We start from the raw sequence: 13,917 nt of genomic DNA, 5'->3' as shown, positions 1-13,917 counted from the left end.
TATTCTCCCTCCTTATCTGGGATTGTATCTTCCTGGCAGACATTAAGGGCAAATGTGAAGAGCTCTTCTGATGCATTATTCAGAAAATCAGAAACTAAAGTTGGTTTATATTGAATACAATTGAAATTAAATAAGAAGGATGCAGTGTCTGTGTAGGCAAGATTTTCTGCAAGGGAAAGAAAATTTTTCTTTTTTTTATCTCCTTGTATCATTTTAATGCTGAAAGCACCTGGTTTTTAGTCAGACTAAAAGATATCCATCTCCTAGCTTAATTGTTAATTCCTTTAACTCTCAATGATCCTTCATGTCATTTTTAATATAACTATAATTTGACATACAAATATTTTTCTCTTTGCTTTTTAAGATGACTTAAATGGTATTTGTTTATTTATTTGAATTTAAATGTTAAATTTAAATGTTAAAGTTTTAGACGTGATGAAACATAGAAGAGAGTGAGGAATACAGGATAGGGCAAGAGAAGGAGTTGGGCAAAGATAGGGTTTCAGGAGAAGTTTAGGGCTTTACAAGTGAATAACACTAGAGGATTTCCCCCTCCCTGTAGGCAAGGGGTTACGCTGTTACCCCTACATCAGTCAGTCAATGGCTACAGGCCACCAGCACTCTGCAGGGGCTAACTATCCATGTTGAAGACCTTATCCTTTTTGCTAGGCTTCCACAATTCCAGTAATCTTTGTTTCTGTTTCTCCTCAGTCATTTACCAGCCACATATAGACCTGTTTCATCAATATAATTTCAAACTCCAAAATAATTCTGTCTGATCAGAGCCAACTTCCTGCCACTTCTGCTCTTTCTCTTCCCATATCAAGCTTGCCTTCACCTTCACAATGACCTCTGTTCCCTCTCCCCACTCCCTTCTCAGCCCTCTGTACACTCCCCTCAATATCACCTACTCCCACCACCAGTCTGGACCACATGACCAAACATGACTCTCAAACCATCATTCTTTATCTAAGATACACTGCCCCCCCATCATTTTTTCATTGGTTCATTTGCATAGACTGTTTCCTCCAAATGGAATGCCAGTTTCATCTTCTTGGCCCAACAAACTCCTACCTCCTTTCAAGAACTATCTGAAGTGTCTTTTCATCTGTGAAGATTTTTTTTTATTTCCCCTAGCAAGAGTCCAGTGCCCAAGCGGGCATTTGCTGTTTGGTCGCTTCTGATCATCCATTTTACTTTTCTCACCCTCTCAATTTCTTTTTGAGGAATTAAGTCTTCTCCAGTGGATATATTCTTACAGGAATGTAATGAGAACCTTTGTCTTCCCTGAATAGACCCATTATACTTGCCATGGAGTCTGGAGCAAAGAGGGGAAGATCCTAAAAGGACTGGATTTCAATCCAGTCCTATAGCAATATCTGTCTCTGCTTCTAGAAAGCTCTGATTCCTGAGACCTACCCCAGTGAGTTTATGAGTTTCAGTGGCCTCCCAATAAGTTGCTTTTGCTTAAGTCAATAATATTGGGTTTCTGTTGCTTACAAAGAAGGCTCCTATGCTCTCATAGTGCCTTATTACAGAGTGCCTACCACATGGCATTGTAGTTTTTGGCAAACATGTCTATCTCCACTGCCAGGCTCAAACAGTGTCTCCATCATCTTTGGAAACACAATATCTAGCATTGTGTCTAACACATGATAAATATTCAATTCATACCAATTAAATGGACAAGTAAATGTATGAATGACAGAGATTAAGTTGTTTCCAGCTCTTTCCTTTTCCATTAATATCTGCAGCAAGCGAGCTCTTTTTGTTCCAAAGCTTTGCTTTGGAATTCATTATCAACAAGAGGATTTTTCTTGAATGCCACAAAAACAGGTTATAGGGATTAAAGAATAGACTTCATTAGAGAATTTTATAGATGGAGGGTCAGCAAGAGAACACATAGAATTCCAGTTCTCCCATCATCTTACAGAGAGGTGAGCTGGGTCCTGGGATTGCTGGACACATGGAAAGTCTACCTACTACACTGCCTACCTAGAGTATAATCATGATAAAATGACCTTGTCAGAGGTGGACTACTTGGGCACCCAGCTGCCTGGGCAAGTCAGATGTCCAGCACCTGGAGACCTTGGGAGCCAATGGGAAATTACATGCCCTCCTATTTTTAGAAGGTAGCCACTGATCTGATAGGAAGCTGAGTTGGGTGCATCCCTTCCAGTAGGAAGAAAGAGCAGCTTCTTTTCCATGTAATCCAGAGTTGGCATCTGTATTAGTTTGCTAGGGAGGTCATGTTAAAATACGACAGGCAAGGTGGCTTAAACAACAAAAATTTATTTTTCACAGTTCTGGAGGCTGGAAGTCTGTGATCAAAGTGCCAACAGAGTTGGTTTCATTCTAAGACATCTCTCCTTGGCTTCTCAGTGTATCCTTACATGGTCTTAGTGCCTGCATCTCCCTGATGTCTCTTTCTCTTCCTATAGCGACACCAGTCATATTGGATTAAGATCCCACCCTAATGGCCTCATTTTAACTTAATCACCTCTTTAAACACCTTATCTCCAAATAAAGTTACATTCTGAGATACACTCAACATATGAATTTAGGGGGACACAATTCAGCCCATAACAGTATTCAAGTTAGGTATGAAATGATAATTAAGACTGCGGATGTAATAACATGTCAAGAACTTTCTATAAATTATGTCTCTGTCAAACACTGAAATACAAATCCATCTAGTTGAAGTACTTCCCATACTTGCTGCTCTCTGGCACACCTACTGTGCCCTCTTCTACTCCTGATGCTCATTCCTACCACCACTCAGGTTAGCTTCGAGCCCTTATCAGGAAAGAACAACAGGCATCCACTATTTGGCTGTTGAGAAGAGTCCAGATTTGGGGCACCTGGGTGGTTCAGTCGATTGGGCAGATTTTTGACTCTTGATTTTGGCTCAGGTCATGATCTCACAGTTCATGAGCTCAAGCCCCACAGTGGGCTCTGTGCTGACAGCAGGGAGCCTGCTTGGGATTCTCTCTCCCTCTCCCACCACCTCTCCTCCCCTCTTTCTGTCTCAAAATAAATAAATAAACTTCAAAAATTATCTTAAAAAAAAAGAAGAAGAAGAAGAAGAAGAAGAAGAAGATTCTGGATTCAGGAAGGTTCTTTACGTCAAGTTCAGAATAATATCCTCGAGTCATTTCCTGACTATGCTTTCCCCAAATTTGGAAATTGTTAAACCATAAAAAGGAAATTAAAGTGTTGTCAAGAGAATTTTATTTGATAATTGAGCCCTCTTATTGTAAAGAAAACTGTTATTTCAGTACATTTGGGAAGTCAAAAATAGAATTACAAATAGAAGTAAAAACCATGGGTGGAAATCTGTAGTGGTGTATCATTTCTCATATGTATGTGCATGCAGAGTCAACATTTCAAAATGGATTTTTGCTCTTTGAAAGCATGATAATAAGAGAAACTGCTATTCAAATCAAAGATTGGTAGGTTTTTTTCCCATTATTTTTCCTCTTTAGTCATGACTATAGTTAACATATAACTCAAAGCAAAAATTAGATACTAAAAGTGTCTGGTGTTACTGAATTGATTGGATACTTGAAGCATTCGAAATAATTGCAAATTAACTTTTAAGTTAAAACAATTTTTTTAATTTAAAAAAGAAATTTAGGGGCGCCTGGGTGGCGCAGTTGGTTAAGCGTCCGACTTCAGCCAGGTCACGATCTCGCGGTCCGTGAGTTTGAGCCCCGCGTCAGGCTCTGGGCTGATGGCTCAGAGCCTGGAGCCTGTTTCCGATTCTGTGTCTCCCTCTCTCTCTGCCCCTCCCCTGTTCATGCTCTGTCTCTCTCTGTCCCAAAAATAAATAAACGTTGAGAAAAAAAATTAAAAAAAAAAAATTAAAAAAATAAAAATAAAAATAAAAAAGAAATTTAACAACTCTGATGGTTTGTCAGGGAGAAGAAAAACAGGAACCACTTAAAGATTTTTGTAGTCTTCTTAATGAGGCATCAAACCTCAAAATGCCTCTCTTTTTAAATGGTTTCAGGCATGTTTCACCTAATCAGAGGTTTCACTGAGTGTCATAATGGACTTCAAGAGGCACTGTGATGTGGAAGGGAGTGTGAGTGTGTGTGTGTGTGAGTGTGTGTGTGTGTGTGTGTGTGTGTGTGTGTGTGTTGCACATGTGCACATGCACTGTGTGGGTGTAGTAGGAGCTGTAAAGCTGACTCTCCAAATAGCTTTCTGCATCTGTAAACTGATGACAATGGTTTGAAAATTGTGAAGTGTTATATAAGTGTTTGAGAAATATTATTGTACCAGGTAAAATTCCATTTCTTTATTTAAATCCTATAAAATTAATTCTGAGCCCTCTTCCCAACACGGCAAGTTGTTATTGGTACTCTCTCTCTGTGTTTTCCCCAAGGTCTCAGAAAGGTTGTTGGGGAGGAGGAGGGAGCCTTGGGCAGAGCAAAATTTTCAGGGAGATTTTCTCCTCCAATCCTAGATGCACATTAGATATCTAGGCGATGTCCATTTCTTGGTCCTCATATTCTCTTGGAATCTTATAGCTCTCAGGTTTATGGGCCATGTTCAGACAAGGGAGTCTGCAAGATGAGACCTTGGTGCTCAGATCATTTCTTTAGAGTACACCAAACAGCCCCTTCCCTGAAGACCTTCTGTCCTGCTTTGTACTTGTGGAACCTTGCATCACTTTCCCAGACTGGGGAGCATCCTTCTCCTTCCTACCATCAGAAGCATCTTTCTATCTCCTCCACCCTCCAGACGCTTTAACAAAAGACAGGAAGAGGATACTTTTGTAGACAGCTTTTATCTTCTGAACAAAACCAAGGTGATCTTGAAATGCAGAGGTTAAAAAATAAGGAGAGTGTAAAGGAGGAAAGGAGGTTTTTTTGGTTGGTTTTTTAATTAAATTGACATAAGTCAAATTAATAGAAAAACAAATCTAATTTTATATGGGTGAGTAAGGCTTATAAACCATCCTGAGGAAGTAAGGGACTAGGGCTTCAAAGGGAAGGAAGACAATTCACAGGAAGATGGGAAGAGCAAATGTTTGATAAACAAATGATTTTCATGCCATGTAGAGACAATAGGACAGGGAGGAATTGGAACAACATGACCTACCAACTTCCCCTATCTTACCACACCTAGCCCATACTCTGCATGGTTATCTCTGGTGATAGCTATCTTCCTGGACCAGGCCCTCTATCTAAATTCTTATGGGCAGTTAAGGGGGAGGTAAAAAGCTCTTCTTGAGTCTTTCCAGCCTTGAATGTCTTCAGCTCAAAATAATCCACATGCCAAAATGGCACATATTAGGGAGGTTCATCTGAACCCCCTCATAAGAAAAACCCAAACTAATATGGCAGCACATTATTTTAAAAATATAAAACATGGGGCACCTGGGTGGCTCAGCTGGTTAAGTGTCTAACTCTTTATTTCAGCTCAGGTCATGTTCTCATGGTTTGTGAGACTGAGCCCCATGTCAGGCTCTGTGCTGACAGCATGTAGCCTGCTTGAGATTCTCTCTCTCTCTCTCTCTCTCTCTCTCTCTCTCTCTCCCTCTCTCTCAAAATAAATTTAAAAAAATAAAATATAAAACATAAAAATGATGTTATTTTTCCTTGTTTGCCCATATATAGTAAGAAAGCAAGCAAAGAAAAATTTCACAGATGAAGGAGACCAGCTGTTTAAGATGGGCATCAAGATTCTCCAGCAGTCTAAAAGCCAAAAACAAAAAGCAGAGTAAGTCTTTATCCAGTTATTTAAGCCAACTTAAATTCCTGACTGAGAAAAAAGAACAATTCAAAATCTCGTTTGTTGTTAAAAGCTTATTGGGATAACAAATAAGTTTATTTGCCCATAAGCTTTTGTTTTGAAAAGGATCAATTGATGTTTAAAGAATCCTACAAATTACCAGCCTAAACAAACAGAATTGTATATGAAATTGTGGTCCCTACACTTTAAGTGAAATGCAGAGTTAAGGCACTGATCTAAGTATTCAGGCAAGAATATTCTGTTTGGACTTTTATTTATTAGGTATTTCAAATAAAATAAAATCTGTTATTTGAATTAGAGTGGTTGTTTTAGAATGCTTTATTCTGCCTAACTCAGCATTTATAGAGCACTTTGTGGTTTTCAAGGCACTTTCATGTATGTGATTCCATTATATCCCAGAACAGCCTTATGAGTTAAGAAGAGCTTCATGTTCCCCCTGTAAACAGCTGAGAATAGAGATTCAAAGATGTGAGTGAGATGATCACAAGTACACAGCTGGGACGTAACCAAGCTGTGGCCACATGGTCTCACTCCATGTTCATCATTTCTCTTTTTCCTTGTCTACTTTGTCTGACGGGGAGGAAGAAATATCTTGTCCCCAGAGTAGAGGGACGCAACATGAGGTCACCCCTCAAGTCTCTAATTAAAACCTTGGGATCGAATCCTAGCTGTGCCATTTACTGGCTGTGTTATCCTGGACAAGTTACTTAACCTCCCTGTGCTCTGGATAGTGCAGTCAGGCTCTTAGGAGGATGCCCAACACATAGTAAGCAGAAGATAAAGATTTGTTATTTTTATCTCTAGTCCTCTAAATGGTAAGAGGAAGAAGGTGTGGGAGAGAAGAAAACAAGTGTGTCCCGAAGCAATAATAATAAAAAGAATGGGCTCTGTACCTCCAACTAGGAGACATCTTCTGTTTTCACACAAATTGGGCATACCAGCTCCGGGGAAAGCAGCCCAGTGCTGTGGTGGCCGACCCTAGACAGGGCAGCAACAGAGCTCCTGAGTTCTTTCTTAAAATTCAAAGCTTCCCAAAAGAGCATAAGAGTATAGCGGGTAAAGGGGCACTCGACTATAAACAACCTCCATTTATTAAACTCCTTCTTTGTGCTAGTTATTGTTCTGGGTATTTATGTATAGAATATCATTCATTGCTCACAATGAAATTAAGAGTCATAAATTATTATCCCCAAATTATACAGGAGTAAATGGAAGGTCAAAAATATTCTGTAATTCTTCCAAAGCAGCAAGAAAGGAGGTAAAGGAGTTGGACCTCTCTCTAGGGAAAGTTAGAAGCTCCTTATAAGAGCAAAGGAAACCATCCCCTACAAAACCTGCGTGTCATGCTGAGCATGTCCGGGGGCTATCATGATGAGAATGGGGTTAAATCAGACCCCCCAAAATGCAATCTGGCCTGCTATGGAAGTCTGCTCATTCATGTGCTCACTGAATGAAGGAGTAAGAATAAAGAATTCTCAACCCAGCCCACCTAGATGAGAGAACAATGGAATTCTGGAAAGGGGCTGGTCCCTCAGATTTCAGGTTAATAGCAGATGAACCCAAGATGAAGGCCCACTAGGTATACCCTGTTAAGTTCAAGGAAACCCTAGATTCAGTCTAAAGGGACAAAATCACTCTTAGAAGCTCCCAAGTAACTATCCACTTAACCTTGATGGGTGCCTTCCTCTTTGGCTTAAAGAATGGGAGGAAATCCCAGCTCTGAAAGCAGACCATCCAGCAGTGCAGGAACTTACATGCCTACCTAGGTGTCATTCAATCTCAGGCTATTCTTGCCTAGCCTATCCTTGCTAAAGAGTTCCGGAAGAGCAGCTTTTTTCTTTCTTTCTTTCTTTCTTTCTTTCTTTCTTTCTTTCTTTCTTTTTAAGATTTTCTTTTTAAGTAATCTCTACACCCAGCATGGGGTTCGAACTCACAACCCCAAGATCAAGAGTCACATGCTTCACCAACTGAGCCAGCCAAGCACCCCAAGAGCAGCTTATCTTTGCAGTCACATAGATACATGAGAAGGTGCATAAAGCTGAGTCCCCTGACCCTTCCCAGGTGGTAGATAGAGAAATGAAACCAAATCTGTTCACAGCAAGAGACTTCAGGAATTTGTGGGCAAACTGAGTGAAATTCCTTCAGTTATCAGGACGGTCAAGCCAATTACATCTAATATAGCCATCTGTAAGATTCTGGTCAGAGGACAGAAAAAACACCCTACTGACCACAGAGGAATCATTTCTCTCCCATTCATTCGTCTATCCTATGCCCTCCTTGTCCACCACTTCTTGTATAAGATAAAGGTGCTACCAGTCCTTTTGGCTCATCGACACCCACATCTTGACCCCATTCATTCACTAATTCATTCAGCTACAAATGGTCAGTAGTGCTAGAAGTAAAGATGTTAAGCGAGCATATGCCAGGGAGACACAAACCTGTCTGCAGGAGTCAAGAAGCCTTGGAGATAGCCGGAGTTAGCTGTCATTAAGAATTACTCTCCATTAACAAAGAAGATTTGGAAGTAAGCTGCTGTCCTACACCAGGTTTCTAATGTATCCTAGAGATGCATTTAGTCTCCTTCTTCCCCAGCACCTACCTTAGCATCCAATACCAGATTCTTTAGAAATTTTCCAGATACCTAACTAAACTTTCTTTTGGGGATCTGCTAATGCTGCCCAGTTTCTCCTACATTTTCCATCTTGGGGATTGCAGCCCAGATCTTAATCCTACCTAATGTCCCAACAACTTTCCTCAGCCCTGGGTCCTGCTTCTAGTATTCCTTATGTCACCTTGGACTTTCCTGACAGGGGACCAGAGACACCTAGAGGAATTGATTTTGCAACCTTTTACTGCCCCCTGGGATCAGCAAAGGCTCCTGCAGCCCATCTCAAGTTTCTCTGCCCTGTTCCATGTTGGTGCCCTTCTAATCCCAGCAGGCTATGTGGTTGCAGCAGCAAACCGTGTGACAGAAGGGCTTCAGGGTATCTGTGTCCTGATGTCATGCCTGCCCCTGGATGCCAGACATCTGTACTCACTGGCCTTTGAGACCTTCTGTCTTATTTGCCTTCTGGTCCCCAGAATCTCAGCTTGCTCTGACCATGGTTAATCTCTGGCTTCTTTTGTTTCACTGGAGTCTATTCACTGTGTTGGCATCCAGAACCCTAATGCCTATGTAGCTATCATTCAGTCCAAGCCCATTCTACCCTGCTCCAGCCACCAAGAACAGATTCGTTTAGCATCGACATGGACAGGCGGTACATAAAGCTGAGTCTCCTGATCCTTCTGAGTTTGTAGTAATGGTAGATTCGTGTATTTGTTCCTATATTGGAATCAAGGTCACCAGTAGAAGTTGCTTTCTTGTCTTACTGGTACCAAAAAGGAAATTATAAAAGTAAAAATAAACCCCAAAAGTACTCTCTGTCTCTGACACAAGTTTTGACCTTGAAAGGCTCTCCATCACTACTTGTTATACACATCAGATCCAGGTGATTTCTGACTGGGATTCAGAAAATACAGTATAAGGCAATCCTATGGCATCTGTCACTAAGCTTTCACACCATTTACCCACAAATTACAGGAGAACAATTGCCATGCTATGAAACTTTAGAATTTATGCAATTGTCATTGTCACCGTTGTCATCATCATCATCATAGTTAAATTTTTTTTAGTGCTTACTATGTACCAAGCACTAATGCCAAGCACTTCATTTGGAGTATCTCACTGAATCTTCTCAGCAACCCTATGAAGTTAGTGCTATTATTATCCCTACTCCATAGATGAGAGAAGCACAGAGAAATTAAATAACTTGCCTGAAGCTCCCACACTAACAAGTGGTAGACACAGATTTTGAACCAGGCAGTCAGACTTTAGAGTCCTAATAACCATTGGGTTTTATTTGGTTATTGTTTTTCCACATGGTGCTGAAGAACATGTTCTGTTTTAGAAAATTATTTCAGAATATAAAGGGACTTTTGTTTTCATGATAGTAGCTCTCTACATGTGACATTCCAGTTTTGATTATTTTTTGATTGGTTTTGATTATATTCTTACATATTTCAGAGTTCAGTTTGTAAAATAAATACTCCTATAATGTGGGTGGCCATGGGAAAGTTCACTTTTAGGACAAGGGCCTCAATATTTCACCTCACTTGGTGAATAAGCTTGAAGCATATTTCTCCTTTTTAGCAGCTTCACTGTTTGTCAGATATATTTGAAATTGTCATCTTAGATAATGTAGGGCTGGAAAAAAACCTACTGGTCTATAGATGTGACGGACTTCAGCTAAATTTTATTGTTAGCAGCAATGACAACTTGGTCCTACTTGTTAGAAGTAGTCTGAAGGAGGGAGCAGAAAATTTCATTTTTGATAATCAAACCTCTACCTTCATATTTTTTAAACAGAGCCTATGTATTCTTTGCCAAAGCAGCTAACATGGGAAACTTGAAAGCTATGGAGAAAATGGCCGATGCTTTGCTATTTGGAAATTTTGGTATGCAAAACATAACAGCAGCTATCCAATTATATGAGTCCTTGGCTAAAGAAGGATCATATAAAGCCCAAAACGTGAGTTTTGAACAAAAAGTAAACCTTACATAGTAGATAAATGACATGTGAAAGGAATTGGGCAATAGTATTCCCACTCTACCACATGAACACAGACCTAGGAAAGTTACCGTAATGCACTGAAATAGTAGTATCGGCGTAGGGACATAGCAAGAGCCCTGGGCAAATTCTTCCAGTTACATAGGTAAATGTCAGGAATGGAACAGAACTGCTCTCTAATTCAGCCTCCCATCTTAGGTCCATGGGTATGTTTTGAAATAATTTGAGAACTCTGAACCCCTAATATAGTTACATTTAAATTTGCTTTTCTATTTTACTAATGCATTTCATTTTCTTCAAAGAATAACATAAGAATTTCATAAAGTATCTGGAAAATAGATAGATAGATAGATAGATAGATAGATAGATAGATAGATAGACAGACAAACAGATAGATAAAGCAGGCCTTCGCAAGCCAACCATTCTGACTCAGCTACTGATAGGACTGCTTTATATTTTTGCTTGGCTTCTTCCTCATGCACCTCTCTTTTTACATCATCTTAATCACAACACAAATGCATATATAATTTTGTTTCTGGCTACTTTCACTTAATGCTAGACCAAAAGCTTGTTTTCATCTTGTTAGTCTTTTTAATAAAAACATTTATTTCTGATTACAAAAGAAATTCATTCTCATTACAAAAAAAAAGTCTGAGAATTCAGACAGTATAAAGAAGAAAGCAAAAGCTGTCTAAAAAGCTTTCCTCCCAGAGATCATTTTTGGTATCATCCAGTAAATTACAGAAGCTAGACTTTGGAGTCAGAAAGACGTAAATTTTAATTCACTCTGCCACTTGCTTATTAGATCCCTCCTTAACAAAATCCTTTCCCCTTCTACACTCTCTAGTTGTGTTTCCCTGGTAATCTAATAGGAGTAAAATGTTAAGTTGTTTTTAAGTAGCATTGCTTATGATTGCAATGACTTCTGATTGGCAAACTCCCTTTGTACTGGGGCAAACAAACTAAATTAACTGTAAATACCTGATGGTGGTGGTGATTCTCATGAGAACCCTGGACACTGTACCTTTGAAATCGTTACTTGAGGAATGAAGATCCTGGACCCACTCAGAATGGATCTCACCTCCTGGAGTCTGAGTCATCATCTGAAGGACCAAAGACAATGGCTGCTGGAAGACTGTGTGAACTGCAGCAAGAACTCCCACAGAAGGGAAGGCCTGATGGTGCCCTGCTGGGCGACCATCATTCCTGTGCTGTATCCACCTGAATAGACTGATGGCAAATGTAGCCTATGAGTCTCTATGTTTGTTTGGTTGAACCAGAACCTGGGCCAGAAGACCCCTGATGGGTGGGACAACATCCCTAATTTTCATCTCTGGAGTTAGGATATGATAAAATGCTAGATACTATGTCCATCTGGTTCACAGCTCTATCTCTAATAAGTCTGCACAGTGCCTGGGACAAGAAATATATGTTCAATGTTGAACCAATTAATGATGAATGAGTTAATGGAATTATTTTTTTTTTCAACGTTTATTTATTTTTGGGACAGAGAGAGACAGAGCATGAACGGGGGAGGGGCAGAGAGAGAGGGAGACACAGAATCGTAAACAGGCTCCAGGCTCTGAGCCATCAGCCCAGAGCCCGACGCGGGGCTCGAACTCACGGACCGCGAGATCGTGACCTGGCTGAAGTCGGACGCTTAACCGACTGCGCCACCCAGGCGCCCCGAGTTAATGGAATTATTAACTGAGGATTAATTAATTAATTGAGGATTAAAGTAATGTATGAAGGCGCTTAATTCCATACCTGGAACTTTGTAATCATTCATAATAAAGAAAGAATATAAGTATTATCATTACTCCTACTATTATTATTATTCTAGAATTTTCCCATAACGATGTAGAATTTTCTTACAAAAATGAGATACTTTAATTGCTATTTCTTAATCTCCTCTTTACTCACTAAATAATATGCCATAAACATCTTGCCATATAAATATATATATATATCAACATCACCATTTTAAATATCTGTATAATTTTAATTAATTTAAGTTGTTGAATACTATCTTTACCCCAATTAAATATAAAATATTATATTTACAAAATATTAAACAGATTTATAAATGTTATAATAAAATATGAGAGTTTTAAATTTTAATTACCCATATTTGGTTAATCAAAAATATAAAGTTCCAAGACAGACTAAATGTTACCATCATGTCCAACACTAAAAATGATATCTCCTAGGGGCACCTGGTTGGCTCTGTAGGTTAAGTGTCCAACTCTTGATTTCAGCTCAGGTCATGATCTCAGGATTGTGAGATAGAGCCCCACAACGGGCTTTGCACTGATAGGGTGAAGCCTGCTTGGGGTTCTCTCTGACCCTCCCCCATACACACATACATACATGCTCTCCCTCTCTCTCTCAAAATAAATAAATATTTAAAACTGATATTTCCAAATTCCTTTTCAAACTAGTGAACAGGTACTTTATTTTTCAGTGGGAGTATTAATTAGTTAATTAAGCCACTAGTTGTTTTGTGGACACCTACTCTGTAGCAAACATAATCCTAGTTGATGGGTAGAAAAAGACTAATAGTTCACAGTCCTTATGGGTCAATTTGAAATGTAAACATATAATTGAAGCACAATTTATTTTTTAATTTTTTTATTTAAATTCAAGTTAGTTAACATATAGTATAGTCTTGGTTTCACAAGTAGAACTCAGTGATTCATCTCTTGCATATGACACCCAGTGCTCATCCTTGAAAGTGCCCTCCATGTATTATGCTAAGCAGAATAAGTCAGTCAGAGAAAGACATATATCATATGATTTTACTCATCTGTGGAATTTGAGAAACTTAACAGATGACCATAGGGGAAGAGAAGGAAAAATAAGATACAAACAGAGAGTGAGGAATACCGTAAGAGACTCAAATACAGAGAACAAAGTGAAGGTTGATAGGGGTGGGGAGTTTGTAGGGTAGAGAAAATGGGTGATGGGCATTGAGGGGGGCACTTGCTGGGATGAGCACTGGGTGTTGTATGTGATGAATCACGGGAATCTACTCGTTAAGTAGACTACACTGTATGTTAACAAAGTTGAAAAATTAATTAACTAATTAATTATTTTTTAAAGTGCCCTCCATAATACCCATCACCAATTTAACCCATCCCCCCACCCACCACCCCTCCAGCAACCTTCAGTTTGTTCTCTGTATTTAAGAGTCTTTTATGGTTTACCTCCCTTTGTGTTTTATGTTATTTTTCCTTCTTTTCCCCCCATGTTCATGTGTTTTGTTTCTTAAATTGCACATATGAGTGAAATTATATGATACCTGACTTTCTCTGACTTCTCTGATTATTTCTCTTAGCATAATTCACTCTAGTTCCATCCACGTTGTTGCGAATGGCAAGATTTCATTCTTTTTCATCACCGAGTAGTATTCCATTGTGTATATATACCACATGTTCTTTAATCCATTCATCAATCTATGAATATTTGGGCTCTTTCCATACTTGGGCTATTGTCAATAGCACTTCTATAAACATTGGGATGCATGTGCCCCTTTGAATCAGCATTT

At 39.3% G+C, this 13,917-nt stretch overlaps 1 protein-coding gene across 5 annotated transcripts in view; it reads left to right on the top strand.

Annotated features, from left to right (window-relative positions):
- Positions 1-13,917, top strand: part of SEL1L2 (SEL1L2 adaptor subunit of ERAD E3 ligase) — a 123,902-nt gene that overhangs the window by 55,132 nt on the left and 54,853 nt on the right. For all 5 annotated transcript variants that reach the window (XM_047853199.1, XM_047853198.1, XM_047853197.1 and 2 more), the window contains exons 4-5: positions 5,628-5,730; positions 10,169-10,331. In XM_047853199.1, the coding sequence (XP_047709155.1) occupies positions 5,681-5,730; positions 10,169-10,331 (213 nt within the window). In that variant the 5' untranslated portion in view covers positions 5,628-5,680. The remainder of the gene's footprint in view (positions 1-5,627; positions 5,731-10,168; positions 10,332-13,917) is intronic.

The sequence above is a fragment of the Prionailurus viverrinus genome, chromosome A3 (genome assembly GCF_022837055.1).
Source record: "Prionailurus viverrinus isolate Anna chromosome A3, UM_Priviv_1.0, whole genome shotgun sequence".
In the NCBI taxonomy this organism is placed as follows: Eukaryota; Metazoa; Chordata; class Mammalia; order Carnivora; family Felidae; genus Prionailurus; species Prionailurus viverrinus.
Note: the sequence above shows the minus strand (reverse complement) of the source record. Positions and strands in the feature narration are given on the sequence as shown.